The sequence below is a fragment of the Leuresthes tenuis genome, unplaced genomic scaffold (assembly GCF_036924035.1).
Source record: "Leuresthes tenuis unplaced genomic scaffold, fLeuTen1.0.hap1 SCAF_17, whole genome shotgun sequence".
In the NCBI taxonomy this organism is placed as follows: Eukaryota; Metazoa; Chordata; class Actinopteri; order Atheriniformes; family Atherinopsidae; genus Leuresthes; species Leuresthes tenuis.
Genome location: NW_027325371.1, coordinates 31,290,037 through 31,303,763, shown reverse-complemented (window position 1 = coordinate 31,303,763; position 13,727 = coordinate 31,290,037). Strand labels below are relative to the sequence as shown.

At 39.1% G+C, this 13,727-nt stretch overlaps 2 protein-coding genes across 2 annotated transcripts in view; both read right to left on the bottom strand.

Annotated features, from left to right (window-relative positions):
• hoxb4a (homeobox B4a) overlaps window positions 1-13,727 on the bottom strand; it is a 342,957-nt gene that overhangs the window by 251,139 nt on the left and 78,091 nt on the right. The gene's annotated exons all lie outside the window — the stretch shown is intronic.
• Window positions 10,134-12,495, bottom strand: LOC140273393 (homeobox protein Hox-B1a-like). Its single transcript, XM_072368938.1, has 2 exons — window positions 11,676-12,495; window positions 10,134-10,486 (listed from the first exon to the last, which is right to left on the bottom strand). The coding sequence occupies exons 1-2, from the start codon at window positions 12,493-12,495 to the stop codon at window positions 10,134-10,136; spliced, it is 1,173 nt and encodes a 390-aa protein (XP_072225039.1).

The following is a 13,727-nucleotide window of genomic DNA, read 5'->3' as shown; positions in this document are numbered from 1 at the left end:
AGTTGATAAAATAATAAATCATCCATCCTTGCACTGAGAATGTGTTCCCCTTCTCTCATACAGCGATAGAAGCTCTTAGGTGCTGATATAGAGGCAGATAAAATCATGGAGTTGGAAAGTCTAGACAGCGCTGTTACAGATTTAATGATGTGCTTCCTTGAATTCCTCATGATACATACATACACTATTAATACAATAGGAATTGCTAGGTATGACCTAGTTAGATTGCCATTGCAACATATTTGGAAAAGTGACCAAGGAGTTCATTCAAACATGAAGCAGACACATTGTGATGTTGATAGATTAGTAAAAAAAGAAAAGAAAAAAAGAATGTCTAACTAATGTCCTCACAAGTATAGCCAAATGTGTCTGTATATGTAGTGTGTGTGCACGCATTGATGAATATGACCCTGCTTTCGGCCAGTATTGACAATGGTTGATGCATTCCAGCTATTCCTGTTTCCCTATCGTTCTTTCAAATACACACACACACACACACAGGGTGCTGAAAGAACATGGTACAATAGCTTGTTTATCTCGTCCTTGCACAGCATGCATGTGTGTGTGCGTGTTTGTATATGTGTGTGTAGGTGTGAAGGGAACACATGGGCAGAGCATAGACAGTGCTGACAAAGGCAAATACTCACAGGTGTTCAAGTTTGCCTGCCTCATAAACACACACTCAAGACATTTTCAAAGTCATAAGTTCTCCATTTGAAAAACTTGTATAAGTCGTATGTTCTCCTCTATAAGGCTCATAAGGGTGTCCTGTACCAACCCTATAAGATGCAGAGGGAAATAGGACTCAGATGAACATTTCCACGTTTATTCAATTTAAGAAGCTGCAAAGTCCTCATAAGGAGGAAGGATGGGGACTGGATGGAGTGGTCTTTCAATGGTGGGTTTTTTGAGACGTAGGATTGAGACTAACACTTTTTCCATCAATAACACAACATTTTACTAAAACACTTTTGTCACTACCTGGTTGGGTTTAGACAATAACTGCTTGGTTAGGGTACAACAACGATCATATAGCTAAAATAAGTTTTTAATACAATGCAACTGACACCCTTGTGGGTTAGGGTTGTGTTACCCTGAACCGTCACCATTTTATTGGTTGCCTTGGTTTTATGTGAACACAACATGTTTTGAAGAAACGTTGTCACTTTCTGGTTGGCTTTAGGAAATTACATCACCTACTAAGGCTTAGAAATTCATAACTACTTTGGTAGGGTTAGAAAACAATCATGGTTTAGAAAAATTGAATTTTTCAACACAAAAATCATGTTGTACCCTTCATATTCAATTTCTCTCGTGACCACTAGAGCTTTCGTGTTCTTTGAACACAATTATTGAATGTATCTGCCTGCATGCACGAATGCAACATAGAAACATTTCGGAGAGGACAGTCTCACAAAACTTTTATTTCATACTTGGAAGTAACGCTGATAGAATTTTAAGCAGCATGTACAGTATCATACATATTTTAAGGGTTGAACTACCACAACCTTATATATACCTCATGTGCTTTCGATTGTCAGGGTCTTCTGACAATGCACTGAATAAACAAAATTGTCTTGCCTGATAACCTTCATTGCCCTCAGACCTCTGACCTCAGTAATGCAGCCTAATGACATGCACATTTTCCAGAAAAGAGAAAAAGAAAATCATTTGAAGTTGATTCATGACATTTTCGTTTCACCTTTTTTCCTTGGTATTGTTTTTTTTATAAAAGACTCAAAATGGAGGATTTTGTTCATGATATCCCCTCTTTTGACATGTAATGAAATGAAGCTTGTCAAATACAGTATGTAACTATGATATGATAAAGTTATATCAAAGAAACATGACTAAATCTGATACTCCTCAGAGCAGCAGGCCTGGGTCATCGGGTTGTGGTGACTGGTTCTCTGTCGACATAGCAGAAGAGGAGACCCCTGACCTCGCTAAACTCTAGTTAACCCCAGCAAACAGATCAGAACACATGCTCACCCCTGCTGAATCACACATACATGTATAGACACATTAAACAAAATACGCGTCAAAGTTTTATTTGCCCTAATATTTCAATCATTTTTATTATTTGTCAGTTTCTTTGTAAACAGGTATTTGCTTTCATAGATTAAGGAACAGCCCTGTGATGGACTGGCGACCTGTTCAGGGTGTACCCCGCCTCTTGCCTAATAACAGCTGGGAGAGGCTCCAGCCCTAAATGATAACCTAAATTGGACCCTAAATTGGATTAAGCGGTAATGGAAAATGGATGAATGGATGGAGATTAAGGAACATATATTTTGAAATTGGACAAAGAACAAAGTACTGCTATTGTTACTTTTATGTTCACTGTAGTTTTCTCTAGTTTTTAATCAATATCTTCTTATAGCATTCATACAGGGTTATAGTAACACAAATATACTGAAATAAATAAATACAACTGAAATTAGATTAAGTTGTTAACTGTTTACAGTGACATCACAAAAAAGATTGTGATAATGTTAGTAGATATTTGAAAAAGTAAGCAATATCATTCTTGATAATATTCTTGTACTGTGTTATGAGCATAGGTGAGGAATAACACTGAAAAATACAAAAACCTCAAATTCACCATGGCGTATCATGGCTACAGTCAGTTTATTATACACAAAGACACTGACACATTTTAAGATCATCGACACACAGACAGACTCAGTTATGGAAAGAAAGCCTTTTTCAAAAAGCTTTGAGTCACACTGTATGAGGTCTCCAGTCTTAAATAATCATGTAGTCTTAAATAATCCTCAGTCTTTCTCAGTGTCTCTTCCTCTCTTTTTCATTTACACAGTTACACAAATATCACACTATAGGCAAATCAAAAAGTTCTTCACATATGCTTTTCAAGACAGTGTTGATGTGACTTTGTTGTTCATCAATGTCATGTTTGATATGTTTGATCATTCAACGGTGGAATGTGACACTGATACGTTACTGAGCTGGCAAGGGAGGTTGTAACAGCAGTGAATAAGTCAGTATGCGTAAGGAGAGAAAGCCAGCATTATAGCACACATCACTTTTACCAGTGATGCTGCAGTTACTCAGCTGACTCTCCAACCCTGGTTTTATTGTGTGTAAGTACACACTATTTAAGTGCTCATCTACCTTTCGTATGTGTAAATAACCAAATAGCAATATTGACAGATTAAGGAGGACATATTTTGTAGTGCTGATAATATGCAACCGATATATGAAAAATACTTTTCATTATTTTACACTGAAACATGCAAAACTAGCACAATACCCCAAGCAACTGCAGAAACAAGTGTGTTTATATGATCTCTGTATTTCCCAGAGATGTCGGTTTGTGGCTACATTGACTGCTGCCTTAAAGAAATACAATGTCTTCAGATGTAGATGTTAAGATATCTTGAGCTTTGGGGGAACATGCAAACTCCACACAGAAAGGTCCAGCCAAGATTCAAACCAGGATCCTACTTGCTGTGACGTGACTTCGCAAACCACTGTGCTGCCCTCCCAAAAAACAGAAACATTAGGGGATTATGTTTGCACATGAATGATATACTTCTTATACAACTTCTACTGACATTCTAGAAGTGTAGCGTTGTCATTTTCTTCATAGGAACACATTGTTCAAAATGAAGGCTGCAGTATCTCAAGCATCAATACATGAACATGAAACTGTGTTGATGTTACAGTTCACTTGTGCAATTACTGAGGTGGCAATTGCATCAAGCATAAACCTGGCTCAAGTGATTCCATATGGCTATGTAGGAGAAAGAGGCCCAACCTAGGCCCAACAGCTGGTGGACCTACGCAAACCAAAGAAATATCCAAAATACAAATAAGTCACAATAACTAGTAGAAATTGTGCAAGTCTCGTGCAAGGCAAGATGGACAGAACTAGGTCCTGGCATAATCCTTTCATACTGCCAAAAAAAGCTGCCGGGACTCTATGATAACCTGGGAGCACAAATGATTAGCATCCAAACTGGCTAATGAAAACTAATGAAAAGAATGAAAAGAAAGGCCACAATTTATACAGTCAGACTGATAAATTACCACAGATCAGTAGAAGTTATGCTAAGGATACAAAGAAATCAGCAAAACAAACTTCTCTAAAACTTCTCAAAATGCAGAGAGGGTTCCACTCACAGTCCAACAGGCCCTATGAACAATGGAAAGTTAAGGGATTAGGATTAACCATGATCTAAGCTTTTATGCAAGGTTAAACAAGAAGCATCTACTTATATTATTAACTAAAATAGACAGTGTCTCAGGACAGAGGGTTATGAGGAGGAGAAGGAATAACTATTGTAAAAGATCAGTCTCCTCTGTTGAGTGTAAGGCCTCTATTTCTATCACCCTCAACTTAAAATATTCAGTCAGTTAACACCCTCTGCAGTGAAACAGAATGAGGTGTGTTCTGAGGGAGGGGTGTCTTTAACAAGCCTGTGAGTGTGTTAGAGAGAGATGAGGTGATGACTGAGCTTACCACCCAAGCTCCAGGTCAGGCATCCATGGACGAGCTGAGAAGGCGATGAAGATGAGCTGGAGGAAGACTATGTTTACATGTTGAGATACCCCAGACGATCTTCAAAGGTCAAAAGGCTAGCAAGCCACCCACAATGTCCTGATACATTCCATACAGCTGCCCAATAGTGAAGTTTCTTGTGAATGCATTTGTATGTGTATTTGTGTGTCCTCAGTCAAAGATCAGAGGCTTCACAGCCTTAAGAATGTAGGAGCCCTGATTGGTATTGAAATACGAATATTACAGTTCTGTACTTCTTTAAACATTTACAGTAATTCACATGATTCACTTGACTCAAATCACTTTCTATCTAAACCTGTAGTCCTCAGTTAGTCGAGATTCAAACAGAGACTGTACAATCCATACAAAAAGCATGGAATTCCCATTGATTGGGGATCTCCTTTCAGTTATTCTAAATAGTAAAAAGTAAGCAAACAAACAAAAATAACAGCTGAAAAAATGTGGCTTTTTGAAATATACTTTAAGAAGTTAAACAAACTTGTAGTAATTCCTGTAATTATTGTGAAGAAAAAGAAATGGAATAAATTATGGAATCATGAACCGTCCCTGGAAGTTCTTTGTTGCTATTCCTCTGGTTTATACAATAGCTTGAATTCTTAAGGCTTAACTACTAATGACTAATGAAAAACAATTTTCATCTAATTTTCTTAATGTTGGTGTGAAGTATGTTTGCAAAGCAAGAATGTGTACCTTTACAATGTTATAGGTGGAATAGAATAGTTGAATGAACATCCTCCAAGACTTGTGATTCCATATCTTTGCCAAGGTTTGTATATCAACTGCAGGCTTAAGCCCATCAAATCTTTAGTAATATCATATATCCCCTATGCCCTATTATGAGCATGAGACCAAATATTTTGGTGTCCGATGTCAGTACTAACTCTAAAACTTAGAAAGAACCCTCACACTTTAATTGGGGCCACAAAGTTTTGAACTTTGGAGGGGAATTGTTCAGTCCAAGCTCAGAGTCGTTACACAACCTCTCCATCTTTTTTTCTACCCATCTTCAACTCCACAACATACAGCAGTAACAAAGGTTATTGATATATACAGATGTAAATGGAAATTGACAAACAGTCATATTATTGTGAGCCTGACAGACGTTACAGGATTTTTTATACCAAAGTGGTTTCAGTGCTGCTTCAAGCCAGAACTTAACTTAGAATTATTTTTTTGTGTTTTGACCAACAAAACACAGTCTTCAGTACCCAAAAACGTGTGTTGCACTGGCACCAACCCTTTGCTGTTCAGAGCATAGAACTGCTTTCATCAGGAGCTGGGAGTGGGGACAACCTGGAGACCAACCATCCATCCATTTTCTATACCAGCTTAATCCAATTTAGGGCTGCTAGGGGGCTGGAGTATATCCCAGCCGTCACTGGGCCAGAGGCAGGGTACACCCTGGACGGGTCACCAGTCCATCACAGGGCCACACAGAGACAAATGAGACACACACACTCACTCCTATAGAGTTAGAGTCATCAATTAACCTAACGTGTTTTTGGATGGTGGGAGGAAACAGGAGTACCCGGAGAGAACCCATGCATACACGGGGAGAACATGCAAACTCCAGAGACCAACCGGACCAACTAAAATGTTGGAATTATCATGTCATTCAGTCTACTTAATTTGAAAGAGAAAAACTAAAAACTGAGCTGAAAAGTTAAGTTAATCTTAACTATAAAATCACATATTCCACAAAAACAAAATATTATTTACATTGTGAATATCACAATTTACAAGCTGCACTTTTATCTTTTTTAGTCCCACTTCCCATTTGTCACTTAATGCACTTTTGCTTGCAACAGCTTTTCTGCCACAAGAAAAATATTGAAGTTATATTATTCTTGTCCATGTAAGCAATAATTTTAACATTGCCTTCAAAAAGCTTAAACATAATACAGAGAAATGGAGCACCAGTGAAGCCCATGGATTAGGAAGCCTATTCATGACAAAGGAATAGCAATGGGATTTTTGACTGCTGAATAGAATGCAAAAGCTGGCTATTATGTTACAAACCATTTGCTTTGTGACACTTCTGTTCATGGAATCTAGACTGCACCTGCAGTGTTTTTAACAAGAATTTTCAACTTTCCTTTCCACTGGTGATTTCTTGATGTCCCACTTACAGTCACTGACGAATGGTAGGGTTAGGTGTTAAATCACGTTATAAGATACATGTTTAGACCGTTACAAAAATTTAGATGGTTAAGGATGACAATTCTATGATTCATGTGTCATGATTCCAGTAATGTCCCATGAATCCTACCTGATAGAAAACAACAGCCTTTGCAATAGTGAGATTGAGAAGAAATGCCAGTATTTTCTACAGGGCTGTTGTCACTGAGACATGGCTGCGGACTTTCAGACTACAAGTAGATGAAGACAGCAGACTGTCCGGTAAGTATTAAGGAGAAGGGACTGCAGTGCTTGTTATTTGTCACTGAGCAGAACCATATTTGCACTTGAGATACTGAAAACAATTTGTAAAGTGATTTTTTTCTAGATTTGTATTTCCTAAACATGTATATCAATCATACCCATATGGTCCTTTTGTGCCTAACCATAACCATTCATGGGTAAGGGTGCAGTGGGAAAGTAAGGAGTTGAGAGTGGCAATTATGGATAAAGCTGGGCAAGAGACGTGTAGTGACAACCAAATGGAAGTTTTTTGCATTTAGGTATTCAGAGCATCATGAAGTCCATTAATTAGCTTCCCTCATAATCCCTTTCTTCCTCCTTACATGCATTGATGGCCAATCCAACATTAACAAGTTGTGGATTTTGGATGTCATCAAACTTAAGTGGAGCATGAAACTTAAGCTTCGTCTGTTTAGTCAGCTGAATAAGAAAAGTACAATCACTAATATTTTTTTTGAGGATCAAAGTAAATATTTCCCATTCTGTCATGACATCAAGATGGAGTGGAACTGGTAAGCAATTAGAGATATATACAGCATTCTAATGAATGAAGATTTACGATCCTTCACCAAGAAATGGAAACTTGAATACGATTCGTAAGAGGAACAGAACTGTTTTTCTCTTTGTACAGAAAGATAATGGTGGTTAGGCGTTGTATTGTAAGGTTCTAATTATTTAACATTTGTGCTTCACTGGATCAGATTTGAATTTTTTTTATTTTATAGATGTAAATATGTAAATACACATAACCCCACATTTAACACTAAGCTTCAACATTTTCTTGGCTGCAAATCCAATATTCCTGGGGGGTTTTCTCTTAAAACCTTTTCTTACTTCTAAACATTTTTAGACTGGGGCACAAAAAGTTAGGATTTTTAGACATTCTGGAACTATGTTTCATGGCTTGATTAATTCATATTAGACTGTTTATAATAATTTAAAAAAGAAAAAGAAAGCATTGCCTCTCAGTGGATTGGCAGAACATTTATTTGAGGTAGCTTTAGTAAAAAAACCAAGAACATGATTAGATATGTCTTTAAGGCAGCAGAACTAATAAAACTCAGTCAATCTGCTCTCATTTAAAAAACAACACATTATTAAAAAATTTCTATCAGTCATATCATTTGCAGTTCACATGATAGGCAGCAAAATATTGGAAAACAAACAAAGGAAACTCAGTACTGCAGTTTTCTCAGATCACGTCTCCCTATCAACACATGCACACACAGAACCCCACCAAATTAACGTGAGTCTAACTAACGTATCAAAAACTTGTTGATCAGATTCCAAATGGGTCCCAATCATGAGTCATTCTAAAGGTCATTTCATCAAAGAGTTTGTCCAAAAATGTTGTCCTTATCTAATGTAGTGCAAAGACCAAAGCCATAGCTGTGTGGAAACCAACCGACACATAGAACAACCCTTAAAATTTCCCAAAAAGAAAAAGAAAACTTTGATCATATTATACTCTATCAAAGTAGAAAAATAGCTTCAACAATGAAAACAAAAGTTTGATTTTGTCATCAGAAACTAATATAAAGCTCATATGTCGGCTGTGGCCAAACTGCTGAATAGCTTTAATATGAGCCAAAAATCTGTATCTACTTTGATTGTGAATCCCCAAAGTCATTTAGATTTTATTGTTCTTCTTTGTGTTGAAGTGACAAACTAAATACAGTAGGTTAAATACACTGTAGGTGATAGGTTTTTTGGAATAATCAAAAGTAAAAGCTATAACAGAAACACCACAAACTTATATTTGTTCAGTGTTTTCTTGACAATGTAAAAGTAATGTTAAAAATATATCCTTTTTCTGTATTTGCTTATCCATTTCAGGGTCAGGGGTGGGCTGGAGTCTATTCCAGGTGTCATCGGGTGAATGGCGAAGTACACCTTGGACAGATCTCCAGTCCAGACAAATGAGAATGCACACTCACTCCTACAGTCAATTTAGAATCACCAGTAAACCTAACATGCTTTGGATTGTGGGAGGAAGCTGGAGATAACATATACATGCATGTGAAGAATGTGCAAACCCCAGACAAAAAGGCCCAGCTGAGATTTGAACCAGTAACCTTCTTGCCATGAGGCAACAGTGCCAACCACCACAGAAGCCCCATTTAAGAAATATCAGCAGTAAATCAGCTACATTCAGATAAATAACCCCAATTCCATTCAAACCCTATTATTGATACATCATATAAACACACCAAAGTGCATCCAGTCATTATTACTATCATCTTCATGCACCAGAGGCTGTATCGAAACATTTTGTGCTTAATGTCTCAAAATGACAGAACTATGAATACCCTGGATTTTAACCAAAAAAATGGTTTTTAGTGAAAATTTTAAGATTTTAAAAATGTGGCAGTGTTAATCCCAACTTCTTCAAATTAACACCATCAGGTCAAATGCTTAAGGTTGTGAACATGACAAATGTGTACATTTTCATGTGACCAATTGCAGAAAAATTGTCCAAAGTTCAAAGATGGCCAACTTTGTCAAAGGGACTATCACTCTAGTCTAAACATATCTGCCCAGAGATAGGAAGAGAAAAAGTATCTGTTCATTTCTAATATTAAAACGCATCTGTCACATATGCACATTATCAATATAGTTGACATATAAAGTCCATTACATATGACAATAAATTAAACACAGGGCTAAATGAATTTTGAAATATTCTGATTTGTTTTCTTCCATAGTAGGGGCAGAAATTGGTTCAGATCCGACTTCAGCACATTAGCAGACTTAACCAAACAAAAACTAATTGTAACATTAGTAGTATGCAGAAGTAAAGGGAGAGCAGTTCCTAGAAGAGGGCTTAACACCCCATGAAGAATAAGAAAGTAGCACAGCCACAGGCCATACTCCCACATTGTTTAGTACTCTACTTTGAAAGTTGTGCTACGTGGCAGAAAAAGAATATCACGTTTTCAGTTTCCTTTTTCCCACGGGCTTGCTGAGGAAGGCGAAAGCGTCAAGCCCAGGTGTTTTGGTCCTGGGATATGTAGGGAATCAGTAGCTAAGGCATATGAAGTAGGCTGTTCATTAGCCGACAAGGTCAGTTTCCCTTGAATATGTAGAAAACTAAACAAGAAGGGATGCGCTGAAGTATCACAGAGGTGAAACACCGCAGGCCCACACTGAAGTTCACAAGCACGGACTACGTCTCCGAACTCGGTGACGCGCCTGGAGACGTAGACGAGGGCGACTGGTCGGTGTCCTCCGGCTCCTTGGTGAAGCCACTCCCGGGACCAAAGGAGGAGGAGGACGAGCGCACGTTAACGGAGGCTCCCTCCCGCTCGCGCTTCTTTTGCTTCATGCGTCTGTTCTGAAACCAAATTTTCACTTGCGTCTCGTTCAATTCGAGTGTGGCGGCGATCTCCACGCGCCGAGCCCTCGTCAGGTACTTGCTGAAGTGGAACTCCTTCTCCAGCTCCGTCAACTGCCGCGTACTGAAGTTAGTGCGTATGGCGTTGTTGTGGGCGCCAGACAGGCCGAAATCCGACACTCTGACTGAGTAGAAGAAGACATATAATATGTGATATTTGTTTTCATCATTATCTATCTACTTTGACAAGATGACGTATACGTGCATGTTAATACAAAAAGAGGTACAACGTAGCGTCAACAAGAATTCATGTTCTTATTTGAGTAGGCTATAGGTCTATGTAATTCGTTGTCGCTGTAAAACAAAAAACTGATTTGTCCTTCTGCATGCATATTCCACTCTTTGTGTTTTATGTTTGTTGATCTATTTTGTTTTCATCATGTAGCTATATACTATTGCAAGGTCAATAGGACATCGCTAGATGGAGAGCGCGGGAGAAGTGGCTTACTTTAAAAGATAAGAGCAGAGAAATAAGCCGTCTCCTATGTCCATTGGTAGAGAGATCAGACGGGACCAACAGGGGACCCAGACCTGCTATATCTGTCCTCATATGACTCATGCTGACTCGGTGTCAATATATTAACACCCACGTTCTTCTTTTTTTTTTTTTTTTTACTGAAACGATTATCTGTTTGCGCTGTAATGAGAAACTGAAAAACTTTTGATCAGATGTTCAGTAGACCTGTAAATGCAGATCGGCGACAACTGGCCCTGGTTATGGTCAATGTAATAAATAAATTAATTAATTAACCAATCAATAAATTATCTGATTAATTATTTATAATTGTAATTGACCATAGCCTAATAAATCTTAGTTTGGTATTTCAATGAGGTTTTGAATAAGATCGATGTTTTAAGTGGAGCAAGGGTGAGGGGTAAATGCTTCCGAATTCTCTAACACAATGGAACAGTTCTAAAGAAAGGAATGTCAGTCTATCTCGCTTTCGGAAAACGAAATAGGTTTGTTATTTCACTCTCTCCCTCTTCGATTAAAACGCTCTTCTCCAGGACACCGAGTGGTCTTTTTACAGCATTACAGCATTTTATAGCTGCATATAGGCACACATTCCCCCAAATGTTTGACTAAACGGCTGAACCCCTCAAAACAAACTCCGAGCCAACTTGCCTTTACTTTGCGTGGATGCGGCACAATCCATGTTAGACATTATGAACAATCGAAGTGGTCTTCGTCTCTTGCCATATACGCACAAATTGCTATTAAATTGGACAGTTTTACTTAACATAAATATTTTCATGGTTCTTTAAGCTACCTTGGAGTCACCAAACAGGTCAGCCATCAGTAAAATCCCTCACCTGTCTTCGGTGGATTCCTCTTCACTCTCATCCAGTCAAACGTCTGCCCCTGTCCGGCCTGCTGGCCATTCTTTTCCACGCTCCCTCGGTCCTGGGTTACCGGCAGCTCTACATACCCCCCTCCTTGTGGAAGCCCCAAGTAGCTCACTGTCTCTAGACCTCCAGTAATTTGTTGCGGGTACTGAGAGCCGCAAAAAGCACCTTGTGGCCCACAACAGGCCCCGGCAAGGGCGTTGTAGTTGGTGCCGAAAGTTGGGGCCGAGCTGTGGAGTGTTGATTGGTTATAGTAGGTGCTTGCCACAGAGTCTTCCATAAAATACTGGGGGTGAATTGAGTTTGGAGGACACGTTGAGGGAGCATACTCTAAGTTTGTAGCGCACGCTTGGCCCGCGTACCCAGTGCTCCCTACATTGACGTTGGTAAAAGGAGATAATATTCCACTCTGTAAGCTTTGGTTCTGCTGAAGGTTAGAATGGTGGTGGTAATCATTGTGTGTATGCTGATGCTGTTGTTGCTCAAGATGATTACAAAGATGTTGATGATGATGCTGGCCCGCTCCTGTGGACTCATGTATCCCTCCACTCTCCTGTCCGGTGTTCACATACGTCCTTTCTTCTGCTGTGTAACCGCTGTCACCACTCGTACCGTTAACTGGAACTATGGAACCACTGAGACCCGTGTGGGGGGCGCTGGAGGCCACGGAGAAGGCATGGTGCTGATCCAGAGGATGGTGTTGGTATCCAGGTTTAGATGCAGAATGAGCACCGCTTCCTGGCCGGTTAAAAATTGAGTATTCCACAAACGAGTTCATTTTGTCCATGCAGACCTTAGGCACGGTGGAAATGAACAAAGATTTAAATCTGACAGTAAGAAACACAAACCCACAGATGAAGTTGATCGAAATTTGTTGCAAATAAACCTTAAAAAAAGATTGCATTTACAAATGTTTTCATTAGAAAACACTGGCACAGCGTTTCTTAAACGAACATAAATCATAAGAGGAAATTAATAAAAAATAAAATAGAGAAGGCCCAAACAAATCAGAGAGCACAGACAATTAAAAAATCTACCATATTCACGCAACAGAAAAAATAGATAGTCTCAGACAGAATAACAGCAGAAGCTGAAACACGCTTGAATAATGTCCTGTTAGTAAGAGTATCTGTCTGTTTCTTAAGCGGAGGGCCTTGCGATGTCAATAACTCAACCTGTGGGTTCCAAAAGCTCAGCGGATGGAAAACAACGCGAGAAGACAGACAGGAATCGAGTCAACTCTTCACCTGTTTGCGGCTTTTACTCAGTCTTCCTCCATTCAGTGTTTTTTTCTCTTCTAATTCTTAGCTTTTCGTCCTTTCCTCAACTCTATTTCTCTCTCCACCGAGTCACTTATTTTCCATTCTTTTCCTCCTATCGAGCCTACCGCTGTCGCGTGTCACGTGGCTTGTCGCCTATGGCTACAAGGCCCGAAGTTGTCAGCTGGTCACGGGAACGAGAAAAAGTGTTTGTGTGTGCATGTGTGTGTGTGTGTTTGTATGTACAGGAGGAGGGGATGGGTTTCCTTTCAGTTCAGTAGTGGAGTTTACGCGCGCGTTGGTAATGGCGCACGCGCCTCATCCATCACTCGTAGTGACATTAGCACGACAAAGAGACTTCAATCAAACCGGCCCATCAATCTGATATCAGCACGGATCTGTCAGAGCAAAGCGAGAGGCACAGAATAAAAGAGGAGCTGAGAGCCGTCTGCAGCTTCCACACCTCCTTCCTGCAAAATCCTTCAAGAAAAAAAACTCAGAAACCAAATAAAATGTGGCCAGGAAAGTCTTTAGAATTACACTGGAGTTCGTATTAACTTTACACAGAGTAACCGTAGGCCCGGCGATTCATCACACATTACTGCGAGTATAGGGTTAAAATAAATATATTGCGTTATGTGGCGCTGGTTCTCCTGTGACAGTTATTACACAAAAGTGTCCAAGGTAGAGGATTTTTCAGGTTTATTTTCATAGTTTTGTCTAAAATTCTCATCAGTTCTATATTATCACATTCAATGAT